Here is a 13,218-nt window from a genome sequence, read left to right as displayed (position 1 = left end):
TAGAATCATAGAATGATAGGGGTTGAAAGGGACCTCTGGAGATCGTCTAGTCCGACCCCTCTGCTAGTGCACGTACAGCTTCAGTTTGCACAGGATCACATCTAGGTAGGTCTGGAATCTCTCCAGAGATTTCTCTCTGGGGAGCCTGCTCCAGTGCTCCAGCAACCTCAAAGCCAAGAAGTTACTCCTTAAGTTCAAGTGAAACCTCCTGTGTTCTAATTTGTACCCAATGCCCCTTGTCCTATCACTGGGCACCACTGAAAAGAGCCTAGCCCCATCCTCATGACTCCACCCTTTAGATACTGATCTGCATTGAGAAGATTCCCCTTTCACTCTGCTCTTCTCCAGGCTGAAAAGCCCCAGGTCTCTCAGCCTCTCCTCCTCACAGAGATGTTCCAGGCCCCTCAGCATATTCGCAGCCTGTGTTAGACTCTCTCCAGTAGTTCCCTGTCCTTAAACTGAGAAGCCCACAACTGGACACAGTACTCCAGGTGCAGCTTTACCACAGAAGAGTAGAGGGGGAAAAGAATGTCCCTCAACCTACTGGCCACATAATGGGCATCTGAACTTATTTTAGGTATTTAGGTATCCCTGAAGAGCATGGTGTTGAGCCTCCTGGGCTGTGTCCTCACCCATCCCTTTGGGCCATGTCCCAGGTTTTGATGTTTTTTTCACCAGGTCAGGCACTTGCTGTGGTATGCTCTGATCTCAACCACCCTCTGAATGGATATCTGGTTTTGGAGACTTCCCAGAGCTGGGAGATAGCTTGTATGTTCTGGACCATGTCAGTCTAGGAGGGTGTTTCTCAGACCCTCCTAGCCTAAAAAAATTGTTGAAGAAAACAGCTTGGGCAGCTCGCACAGCACTGTTGCAATGGTTTTTCCTTTTCAAGCCCAAATCCATTACTTGCAGGAGTTACAGTGTGTGTACAGCATAAAGCCTTCCTTTCCCCTGAGAAAATTTCAGGGATCACTCCAAATAGCTGACCCATGGTTGCTCAGCTAATATTCTTAAGCCCTTTTTAAGGCTTTCCAAGGCAAAACAGAGCTGATCTTAATGGCTGGATTTGGACAGAGGAAGCAAGCAAAAGAATCCATTCCCTTTGCACTGCTCTGTATTTCCAGGAATGAGGAAAGGAAGGACAGTGCCACCCACAAACCTCAGCTGATAGCCCTCTGATCATTTTAGTGGTCCTCCTCTGGCCCTGCTCCAACCATTTATTATGGTCATTATTGCAAATCAGTGGATTTTAAGGCTCCATTGTCTCAAAGACAACCTGTAGGTCTTAGCTGTGTACACTGAGCTTGCTGAGGGGGCAGCAGGGAAGGCTCAATCCTTCTCTAACAAAGACATCATGTCACATTTGGCTCCTGTCTCTGGAAGGTGAAACACTATCCCCATCTCTCCAGCTATAAACAGCAACCACAGGAGTGCTGGGAAAAAGCTTTAACTCCTACAGTCAACACAAAAACCAGAGGAAACCCAGCTGACCACTTCCCTGAGGGGGATCAGCCTACGGGATTCCAGTAAAACCAGTGTCCAAAAGGAGAGTGAGTAGGTAGCTTAAGGTCTGTGTCATGTCTCAGCTTGGAGGAGCAGAAGCTCATGAGGGATCAAACCCTGGCCTGTGACATGAGAGCTCAAGAGAAGCCGCTGCAGCGTGCAAACCGCATTGCCTGCCAAGATGCTCATTAGAACAAAATCTTTGGCACCGTGTATAAATTTAGTTAGTCCCTAAGATGTGATCCAATTACTTTGTGAGGCAAGGTGATTTTTCTCTCTGTCTAGAAAAACCACAGCCTGAATCTACAGATAGCGAAGCTGCATGGTTTAGAGATCATAAGCGTGTCCTCAATTGCTTCTACATTATCTCTAGGAGGTCTCAGTAGATTAAGGCCTAATTGCACTCTAGTTAATGTGCCTGATGGCCCTGTCAGAAGCCAGAAAAAGAAATCTAGAGTCTTATCATGTGATTTTGACCATGAAAACCATACCTGGGTAAATGTCTTTTTTTCTTTGTGTATCTCTCTGCTGCCTCTTCTCTTCAGGGAACTCTGCAAGAGAAGCAACACCGAGTTATTGATAAGCTGAACATGAAACTTGCAAGTTTGGCAGGCTTATTGCTACAAAAGTAATTTAGGACAAAGTGAGGATATCCTCCTGAGCAGCTGGGGATTTCATTTTTCATGACAATCAGTAAAAAAATCAAGATGATCAGGACATTGTCAGTGAGTTCTCCACTGTACAAAATTTCTCACCAAAAAACCCAAAAGGTGAGAATAAAAAAAAAGAAAAGAGAGAGAGAGAGAAAAATATATATATAAAATTAGTGAAAAGTTCACAGAAGGGAAAGCAAATATTTTAGTTACTCTTCTCTGGACCACCACATTTTTTTTTGGCAAAACTTTCTTTTTGCATGGGGCAATGATTTAGGTTTGATTAATCCAGGGCAGAAGGCCAAGAATGTTACTCAGTGGATGTGAAACACATTGTGGGAAACCCAGAGGAAAGCAGCTCCCCAAAAAGCCAGGGAAGGATGTGCATGTTTAAGTGATGTGGAGTAAGATTACACAGAGCACAAGGCCTGTGAGGGACAGCTGAGGGAAATAGTGTTGTTTAACCTATTGAAAAGGAGGCTGAGGGGAGACCTTCCCAGTTGCTACAACTCTGAAAGGCAGTTGGAGCGAGGTAGAGGTCCGTGGCTTCTCCCAAGCAAGAAGCCATAGGACAAGAGGAAATAGCCTCAAGTTGTACCAGGGGAAGTTTAGTTTGGGCATGAGGAATAATTTATTTCCCAAAAGGCTTGTCAAGCCCTGGAACAGGCTGCCTGCGGTAGTGGTGGAGTCACCATCCCTAGAGGGATTTCAGAGCGGTTTAGATGTGGTGCTGAGGGACGTGTACTGGTGGACTTGACAGTGATAGGTTAACAGTTGGACTCTGTTAGAATCTTAAAGGTGTCTACTGAGGAGTCCAGATAAAGACCAGGTAAGACTCCAGGTAAATAATTTACTTTATAGATCAGACTGGAGTGGCTTTGCAAAACTTTATATCCCTTTATAAGCAGGTTTTTTAAAGACATGGAAATGATGTCATCACCACTGCTTGGTTTTCAGAAGCCTGTCAGCACCTAAATGGAAAAGCAGAATTTTCCTGAGAAGTGGGAGGTGGAACACAGTAAAGATGTTACTGCTGTTTGCAGTGTCTTGTGTCTCAGGACCAAGTTCAAACTGATGTGACCTGGGTCCATTTAGAAAATGTATAAATTTGATTTTTGCAGGTTGAAGTAGCAGAGCAGAATGACAGATGTGAGGGGAAAAAACAAGTGGGAAGCTTGAAGTCTGCAGTAATTTGAATTCAAAGTTAGCCGTTTTGCTCTGTTTGTGGCTGGAGGCTGATACTCCCCAGCAATCATCCTGACTTTGTTCACTCTTTTGTTTACTGCCTCTCTTTATATTTGCTCTGCAGGGGACAATTTCCAGCTGAGGCAAAGCCTGGGCTGTCATGGACTTGCCCACAGCATGCCTTCCCTCTGGTTCATGTGATGGAGTAGTGTGCTGGGACCAGCACTGGCTTCTGTGTTCAAAATTACAGAATGAGAGCATGGTGGGTGTTGGAAGTGACTTCTGGAGATCACCTAGTCCAAACCCCCAAACACCCCTGTGGGTCACCCACTGCAGGTGCAATGTCCAGGCAGGTCTGGAATCTCTCCAAAGAAGGAGACACCACAGCCTCTCTGGACAGCCTGCTCCAGGACTCAGGTACCCTTCACAGAATAGTTTATCCTTATGTTTAGGTGGAACTTCTTGTGCTCTAGTTTGTGCCCATTGCCCCTTGTCCTATCACTGGGCACCACTGAAGAGAGTCTGTTCCTGTCCTCTTGTCCCCCACCATTTGGATAGTGATGAATATTGAGAAGATCCCTCTCAGACTGCTCTTCTCCTGGCTAAACAGCTTCAGGTCTCAACATTTTGTCCTCACAGAGATGCTCCAGTCCCCTCAGCATCTTTGTAGCCTCCATTGGACTCTGTCCAGTGGTTCTGTCTCTTTCAAAATGGGGAGCCCAGAACTGGACCTGGCACTCCAGATCTGGCCTGACTAGGGCCAAGTAGGTGGCGAGAGAACCACCTAGAACTGGACCCAGCACTCCAGATCTGGCCTGACTAGGGCCAAGTAGGTGGGGAGAGAACCACCCAGAACTGGACCCAGTACTCCAGATCTGGCCTGACTAGGGCCAAGTAGGTGGGGAGGAGAACCATCCTTGACCTGCTGGCCACACTCCCTCCCAGTCTTATTATCCAGTGCTGGAAAACATGAGCCCAGTGAACAGGAAATGAAGAGAGGGAGATGCATCCTGTTATATAGCTAAATCCAGCCTCATGCCCAACCATCAGCTGGCAGAAAACACAACGTGAGCTCAGGGACAAGCCCACACACCTCATTCAAATCCCAACTGCAAGCTTTCTGTGGCCCTGTGGTTTGTGACTGAAGCTATGCAGCTACTGCTAACGATAATTATTGCACACAAAGACAAACCTCTCCTTCCGCTCTTTGCTAGCCTCACTTCAGTAGCTAAAACCCATTCATGTGCTGCACCATATGCCCAAGACATACCACAGTTTATTTTTGCTAATCTGCTCTCTGCTTTAATCCACTGACTCCCTCTGACTAATGAAGCTGAGTAAGAGAAATGTTGGTCTTTTTTTTCCCCCCCCTCTTGGATACTGAGAGTTGAATGAAAAAAGACTTGAAGTGATACAAACACCATATGAGAACTTGTTACATGAGCTTAGCCAGGATAAACATTTTTCTCCATTTTTTTGTTTTTGTTTTAAATGTGGTGTTATTGTAGAAGAAGGTATGGAACTGAGAGCAGTCAACAATCAGTAGCATCATGCCCTGACACACAAGATGGGCCACTGTGACAGGATCACAGGATCACAGGCTGGTGGGGGTTGGAAGGGACCCCTGGAGGTCATCCAGTCCAACCCCCTGCTAAAGCAGTGTCACCCACAGCAGGATCACAACGTCCAGGTGGGTTTTGGAATCTCTCCAGAGAAGAGACTCCACAACCTCTCTTTGCAGCTTAGTCCACTATGGCTGAAGAGATATGGGGCACAGCCCTGGTCCGCACAGTGACTGCTTTTCCTTGTGATGTTAAGCAAGACTATAGCCTGGGCAAGATGAGGTTGTGCACTTAATGCATTTGATTTAGAAGTCCTTAGAGTCAGGGATGAGTCTGCCAAACTCTGTAGAGGCCTCAATGCATGACTGTAGCAAACAGCTTCCAATCAGGCTAGGAATTAAGAACTTTGTGCCAGCTCTTTAAAACCTCTTGGCAAAAGGTTAGAGAGCATGATGGGGGTTGGAAAGACCCCCTAGAGATTATCCAGCTCAATTTTCCCTGCTAAAGCAGGGTCACCCACAGCAGGTTGCCCAAGATCACAATGTCCAGGTGGGTTTGGAATCTCACCATAGTAGACTCCACAGTCTCTCTGATTCCAGCACTCACGTGAAAGAAAGTTTTCCTTATGTTTAGGTGGAATTTCCTGTGTCTAGTTTGTGCCTGTTTTCTATCACTGGGCACCACAGAAAATCTACTGGAGCTCAGGTAGATTTCACACTTAGATGCATCCAGCTTGACAAGGCAGAAGATACACAAGCTTGGGATATGTGTACAAGAGAAAGTAATGGAGCCCTGGCTCTGTTGTACAGGATAACAGATGGAAAATAGCGGGAACAATTAAAATTTAGGTAGGAGACGTGGATGACAGGCTGAGAAAGAGGCAGGCAGTGATCTAACTTTGGAAGATGCAAGTTCTACTCCTCCTCACTGAAAAAAAAATGGATTTCACAGAACCAGACTAACAAGTTAGTAGGGTATTGCCCCAGATGGAGCCTTGCTTTAAGCAGTTTCACACTGGATATGCGTATGTTTGGATATGCGTAAGGAGATCCTTCTGATCAGTGCTCAGCTGGGAGATTGCTTCAGATTTCCATAAGGCAGAGACTAAACCTTAGGCTGAGTCTGTGCTCAGCGTCGGAAAACAAATGAGATATATACCTCTGGGGGCTACTAGTGGATTACAGGGAGAAATTTCCCTCCCACATGTCAGTGGAGGACTAGAAACACAGGCATGGAAACAAGAGACTGCCTGGCCAAAACTTCCTGAGCTCTACACAACAGTAAGGAAAGATCTTGTGATTGGGGCCCCATCCCTGGAGGTGTTTAAGCCCAAGCTGGATGAGGCTCTGGCCAGCCTGATGTAGTGTGGGGTGTCCCTGCCCATGGCAGGGGGGTTGGAACTAGATGATCCTTGTGGTCCCTTCCAACCCTGAATGATACTATGATACTTTCAATCTCATGAGGTTCAGCAAGGCCAAGTGCAATGTCCTGCACATGGATAAGAGCAACCCCTGGTATCAACATAGGCTGGGGGGTGAAGGGATGGAGAACAGCCCTGTGGAGAAGGATCTACAGGTGCTGGTGAGTGAAAAGCTGGACATGAGCCATCAGTGTGCACTCACAGCCCAGAGCCAGCCATGTCCTGGGCTGCATCCCCAGTAGTATGGGTAGCAGGTGGAGGGAAGGGATTCTACTCCTCTGCTGAGACTCCACCTGCAGTGCTGGGTCCAGCTCTGGAATCCTCAGCACAGGAGAGACATGGACCTGTTGGAGTCAATCTAGAGGAAGCCAAAAAAATGAGCCAAGGGATGGAAGCCCTCTGCTGTGAGGCCAGGCTGGGAGAACTGGGGTTGTTCAGCTTCAAGAAGAGAAGGCTTCAGGGTCACCTTCTTGTGCCCTTTCAGGACTTGGAGCCCACAAAAAAGACAAGGACAATCTTTATAGTAGGACCTGGTATGACGGGACGAGGGGTGATGGTTTGAAACTAAAAGATGGAGATTTAGGCTAGATACAAGGAAGACATTTTTTACCTTGAGAGTGGTGAAACCCTGGTCCACGTTGCTCAGAGCGGTGGTAGATACCCCATCCCTGGAAATATTCCAGGTCAGGTTGGCCAGGGCTCTAAGCAACCTGTTTTAGCTGCAGATGTCCCTGCTCAGGGCAGGGGGGTTGGATTTGATGAGCTTTAACGGTTGCTTGCAATCCAAACCATCCTATGATCTCCATTTCACCACTGTGGGACCCAATGAAACACCAGCCAGTAGAGCTGATATTTCAGTTGGACTATGTGCAGAGGTTGCTGGTGCAAGAAGTAGGTGGAACATGCTACAAGCTTAAATTATTTGAAATGTAAAATGATGCAATAAAGGAGCATTTCTCTTTGATGTACAGGAGATCAACATCAGAAGCTGACAGGAATTAATGCTAGAAGGAACATTTCTATACTAGTTTTTATACTCAAGAGACCAGCTAGGGTTGGCTGTCTACCAAAGCATCTTTTAGTGATGGTTAAAGAAGATGTTATTATTCCTTTAGTTATCATAGTCTTCTAGAAAAGAGGACATTTTCTACTTTGCCTGAGTTTAGAGCGAGACAGATTGCTCTTTTGCCTCTTCCAAAGGGGGCAAAATTAAAATGCTCATGCACAGGATCGGATAGGATTGGAAAGTTTAAATGGAAATGCTATTCATTGCTACATAAACCAGTACAAAGCATACAAAATATGCAGAATCCATAGTCTGGGTTTAACACAGAAGCTCATTTAGCCAAAGCTTCACACAAACCTCCCTTTAAACCAGGCCAACAAACCCAAGCCTTCATGCCCTGCCCCAAGCCTCTCTACCCTCCATACCACACCACTGTGACACAGAAAAATTCAGCTTGGCAGCCTTGGAGAGTGGGAGGGAAAAAAAAAAGCAGAGTATGCAGAAATGATTGGTTTTATAGGGATGCAGGGCTTATGAGAATGAAATACACTCTTCCAGTCCACCTCCTGGACTTCTCTAGCCTCTGGATGTCTTAAACTTTGTGGTTTCTTAAAGGCACTCAAACTACCTTCACAGTTGTGCTGCAGTTTGATTGCCACATCTCTCAGGTACCAAAGAGAACTAATTTGTGGGGGTAATACATTACTCAGTGTTTAAAGCTCTTCCCAAAAGATGATGTGGTATAGTGACTACAGAATTAACAGCAGGAAGAGACACAATTATTTTCTAACTGAAACAATTTCTATGATTTTTCTCTCTCCTAGGACCCTAGCACAGAGAGGAAGAGATGATTTGTGACAATGGTCCAAGGAAGGTCCTGCAAACTGAGCAAGTGAGAGCAAGACTGTGCAGGTGGGGAAGAGCAAGCAGGAGCCAACACATTGAAATCAGAGACACAGAAATAACATTTAAGAGCAATCATACATGTAATACATTATTATGCTCCAAGTTTTCACCCTGAGGTAAGTTGAGAGTAGGATGAGCTTAGAGCTGAGAACAGACAGTGGTTGAGAAGGATTTAGAAAATAAGAAGGAAAGAACCAAGAGCCCCTAGGAGCTGCCAGCACTCTATTCACTGCTTTTAAGAGGAGCAAGTTGTTTTGGGTGCAGTCTGGCACCTGCAGGCAAGTGTGGGCTTGCTATCAGCTGCGCATCAAACTGAACCTGCAAAATCAAGTCGTCAGCTGTTGAAGTGACAATGTCTGCAATGTGAAAACAGAGAGGCTAGATTGAAAGACCAGCCCTGAAGGCACTTTCTATCACTGTGATGTGCACCAGCATCACTGGGGCTGATGAGCTGTATAAATAATGCTCTGTGCCCAATGATGGCTCACTACCGATCACTTTGAAATGGATAATCACCATCTGCATTTGCATTCATTAGAAAACACTGCCTGAGAGACATCTGCTCTAAACATGTATGCATGAGTGACCAAACCCACAAGCTCTATGTACAGCAGTAGGTGAAGAATCACAGAATCACTACAGCTGGACAAAACCTTCAAGATCATTAAGTGCAACCATTACCTAACTCACCAGGGCCACTACTACACCGTATACTTCAGCACCACATCTAGATGGCTTTTAAATACCTCCAGGAATGGTGATTCAACCACTCCTTTGGGCAGCCTGTTCCATTTCAGTATACAAGTTTTTGCTAATATCCAATCTAAACCTCCTGTGGCATATCTTGATGCCACTTCCTCCTGTCCTATCAGTTGTGACTTGTGAGAAGAGGCCAACACCCACCTCGCTACAATCTCCTTTCAGGTAGAGAGTGATAAGGTCTCCCCTCAACCTCCTTTTCCAGTTTCTGCAAGGCTAACAACTTCAGAGCTGCACTTTGGCATTTCATAGAGAGTCATCTTCATGATGTTGAGCCCTCACATGTTCAAGAATTAACAAAACATCCAGGGAGGTATTAAGATTTTGACCAGCAGGTCAATGGAGTTTCTTCTCCTCTACCCTAGTGAGGTCATATATGGAACACTGTGTCAAATTTCGGGCTCCCCAGATCAGGAGAGACAAGGAAGTAGTGGAGAGAGTCCATTAGAGGCTACGAAGATGCTGAGGGGACTGGAGCATCTCTTTGAGGAAAGGCTGAGAGACCTGGGACTGGTTATCCTGGAAAAGAACAGCTTGAAAGAGGATCTTCTCAAGAGGATGGAGCCAGACTCTTTTCAAAAGTGTCCTGTGACAGGACAAAGGGCAACAGGCCCAAACTGGAACCCAGGAAGTTCCATCTGAACATGATAAAAAATTTCTTTCCTGTGAGGGTGGCAGGGCACTGGACCAGGCTGCCTGGGGAGATTGTGGAGACTCCTTCTCTGAAGAGACATCAAACCCACCTGGATGTAATTCTGGGCAACCTGCTGTGGGTGACCCTGCTTTATCAAGGGGGGTTGGACTAGATGGTCTCCAGAAGTTCCTCCCAACCTTTGCCATTCTGTGAGGCATAATCTCTGCTCTATGGTATGTGACTTGAGATCGTGCCAATAGTCCAACTCTTTCATAGTGATTACTCTCCAAGAAACGCCAGTGGCTTAAATGAAGGTAATTCACCTTGGCATGAATCTGAATCAGAAGAAAACCAGATCCACTTTGTAACAGATGGTCAGAAAGTGGATTTATCCTCAAGTGATGTAAACCAGCGTTAGTTAACTGCATCGCTAATCAGCACTCAGGAATGCCTCACTGCAAGTGTTTTCCAGGCACTGTGCCAGTGGATGTCAGCTCCATCATGGACCTCCATGAGCTGCATGAGGACAGCTGTCTCAGCATGGTTTTCACCATGGGCTACAGAGGAATCTCTGTTCCAGCACATGGAGCACCTCCTCCCCCGCCTTCTTTACTGATCTTGGTGCCTGCAAAGTTGTTTCTTTCACATATTCTCACTTCTCTCACCAGAGACAGGATTTTTTCCCCCTATTAATTAGGTATACCAGAGGTGCTACCACCATTGCTGATGGGCTTGGCCTTTACCAGCAGCAGGTCTGTCTTGGAGCTGGCTGGCACTGGGCTCCATCAGACATGTTTCCAACAGCTTCTCACAGAAGTTACCACCCCTGCTACCAGAATCTTGCTATGAAAACACAAAAGAGCGTGGGAAGATTACGGCACAGGATGAAAAAACAAATCTCTGTGCTCCTGCTCGGTGCTTCTCTCTATGTTAATCCATCTCCACTGGCCACAGCAGGCAGTTTCCCTATCAACTTTTGGCAGCTTTGGACTCACCAGACCCCATCAAGGGGGAGCATCATACCTCTTTATCTCACTGCTTCAGTGCTACCCCTGCTTGCGCAGTCTGGTAGACAAAAAACCCTCTGTGAAGAGCTCTGTCACTCTGAAACCACTTGGATGAACTCAATGATCTTAGAGGTCTTTTCCAACCAAAATGATTCTATGATTCTATGACACTAATGAATACAATGTAGCACTGAGACAATATGATCAGGACCTATTTCTTTAGGATGGACAGAAGTTTCTCTAAATCCCAAGTATCCAACAGAAGTTTTGTTTTGCTGCTCTCCCATGCTTCTATGTTGAACTGGAGAACAGCAGATTAAGAATGGACATTAGGAAGAAATTCTTTGCTATGAGGGTGGTGGAACACTGGAAGAGGATACCCAGGGAGGTGGTGGAGGCCCCATTCCTGATGATATTCAAGGTCAGGATTGATGGGGGTCTGAGCAATCTAGTTGGGCATGTCTCTGCTTACTCCAGGGGACTGGACTAGATGACCGTTAAAGGTTGCTCATAACCCTAACCATATGATTCCATGATCATTCTCGATTCTATGATTCTCTTACAACTGAAAGTACAGAGGTAGCTTTCTCCATGCGGACTCTTGCACTTATCTACAGGATGGTTAATGGAACTGGAGAACACAATGAACTTCTAATTGCTTTTCAGTTGCTGTAGGCCCTTGAAAAAGAAATCTCGGAGAGCCCTGATAAAGCTGGGTTTGACGCACACGATCTCTATCTGCACTCATTCCCATGTGCCTTTTGTTTACTGGAACCCTCTGAACACCACGATATCCATCACTCACATGACCTAGCAAAGAAAGCCATGTCTGAAATATCATAAGCATTATGGTTCAGGATAAAAGCCATGCCTTGAGTAACAAAAACCCCCAAACCAAAACAAAAACCAAACCAACAAAAAAAACCCCAGCAAAGCGCACTAGCTTTCAGCATCAGCTTCAATTTCCCTAACGCCACATTATTCTATTGTGCTCAGCTTATGAATAGGGGCTTTGGAGGAGCCTCTTTTGCCTCTTACTACTAACAGGCAGCTGTGGTTGTCTCTCGCGGCTTCCCAGTGCCCTTCCCATGCAGACTGACACCACTGTGACATTAGCTGGCTTGTTGTTTGCAAATAATTTGGTGTGACAGATCTGGGAGTGTGCTGGGGGAGGGAAACAGCAGGGTTGCACCTGCTGTCTGAAGCACTGGAAGGTGAGACGGCAGCTTGCAGGTGGATGTGAGATAGCTGGGTTGGCTCAGCTCAAAATGCATCATTTCATTCAGTATGTGTTGTGTCCAGCTCTGGAGTCCTCAGCACAGGAAAGATGTGTGCCTGTTGGATGAGGTCCAGAGGAGGGAACACAGATGGAGGCTGGAACCTCTCTGCTGCGAGGCCACACTGAGAAGGTTGGGGTTGTTCACTCTAGAGAACAAAAGGCTGCAGAGAAAAGTTATTGTGGCCTGCTGGTACTTAAAGGGGCCTTGAAGAAAGAGGGAGACAATCTGTCCTCTTGTGACAGGACAAGGAGTGATGGTTTTAAACTAAAAGTAGGGAGATTTAGACTACAGAGAGAAGAATTTTTACACTGAGGGTGGTGAAACACTGGCCCAGGTTGCCCAGAGAGGTGGTAGATGCCCCATCCCAGGAAATACGCCAGGTCAGGTTGTCTGGGGCTCTGAGCAACCAGGTCTAGTTGCAGATGTCCCTGATGACTGCAGGGGGATTGGATTAGATGACCATTACAGGTTCCGTCTAACCTAAATTATTCTATGACTGATTCTATGACAGATATTGTGATCACCAGCTATGTAGTCTTGCTTTCTAAATGCTCTTAGAAGCACAGCACAAACAGGCTCTATCTCTACAGTTGGAGAGCAGGTATCTATCTCTGTGCATAACTACCTTCTTAGTCTTCTGCTGAAATAAAACTGAATCCACCAGTTATGCCTGTCAGGGATCTCCTGTGCTACTGGAAATACCATGCTGCATGTGCATTGATTAGCAGTAAATGCTCTCATATTGCCTGCCTTTAGGAATGTACTCTCCAATCTCCCTCCCTGAGCTCTACCTGGCCTGCAGTCCAATTTCCTAAAGCCAGCCCTGGTCAGCTGCTCACCAGCAGCTCCCAAATGCCACCTTCATGACATGACAGCGGTACATTTCCTGCAGTCCCTCAGAAACGATTTGGGATTTAAAGGATTTGTTCAGGGAGAAGAGGGAAGGGCAGTTCACCTCTGTTTACAGGCAATCTACATTTAGTCTTGGGTGGTCCCAAACAGCATGATGTGGATGGCGGATGGCACAGCAGGTATGTTGGGGGATGTCTTCAAGGGTTTTCTTTCTCTAGCAGTTGTCTAATTTGCTCAGGTTGCTGCAGTAAGTGACATCATGAGAGCATAAAAAAAGGCTTAAAAACATCTTACAAGTTGTTTCATCTTCTCCAAGAGATGTACAATGCTTGTTTTGTGCAGAGGTGGAGAAGAGAGCCACAGTTGGTGCCCACCCTCTTAGTGATGGACACCATTTCTCTCTCAGCATGCTGAAGCTTGAACTGGGCTATGGGCACCGGGCTGGAGATCT

The 13,218-nt window shown here is 46.2% G+C and overlaps 1 protein-coding gene across 8 annotated transcripts in view; it reads right to left on the bottom strand.

Moving 5' to 3' along the window:
• The window catches only part of MTCL1 (microtubule crosslinking factor 1), a 124,526-nt gene that overhangs the window by 47,770 nt on the left and 63,538 nt on the right, over positions 1–13,218 (bottom strand). For all 8 annotated transcript variants that reach the window (XM_068147599.1, XM_068147592.1, XM_068147595.1 and 5 more), the window contains exon 4: positions 1,995–2,054. In XM_068147599.1, coding sequence (XP_068003700.1) covers positions 1,995–2,054 — 60 coding nt within the window. The remainder of the gene's footprint in view (positions 1–1,994; positions 2,055–13,218) is intronic.

Source organism: Melanerpes formicivorus, unplaced genomic scaffold (genome assembly GCF_026170545.1).
Source record: "Melanerpes formicivorus ecotype bairdi unplaced genomic scaffold, bMelFor1.0.p_v2 SCAF_15, whole genome shotgun sequence".
In the NCBI taxonomy this organism is placed as follows: domain Eukaryota; kingdom Metazoa; phylum Chordata; class Aves; order Piciformes; family Picidae; genus Melanerpes; species Melanerpes formicivorus.
Note: the sequence above shows the minus strand (reverse complement) of the source record. Positions and strands in the feature narration are given on the sequence as shown.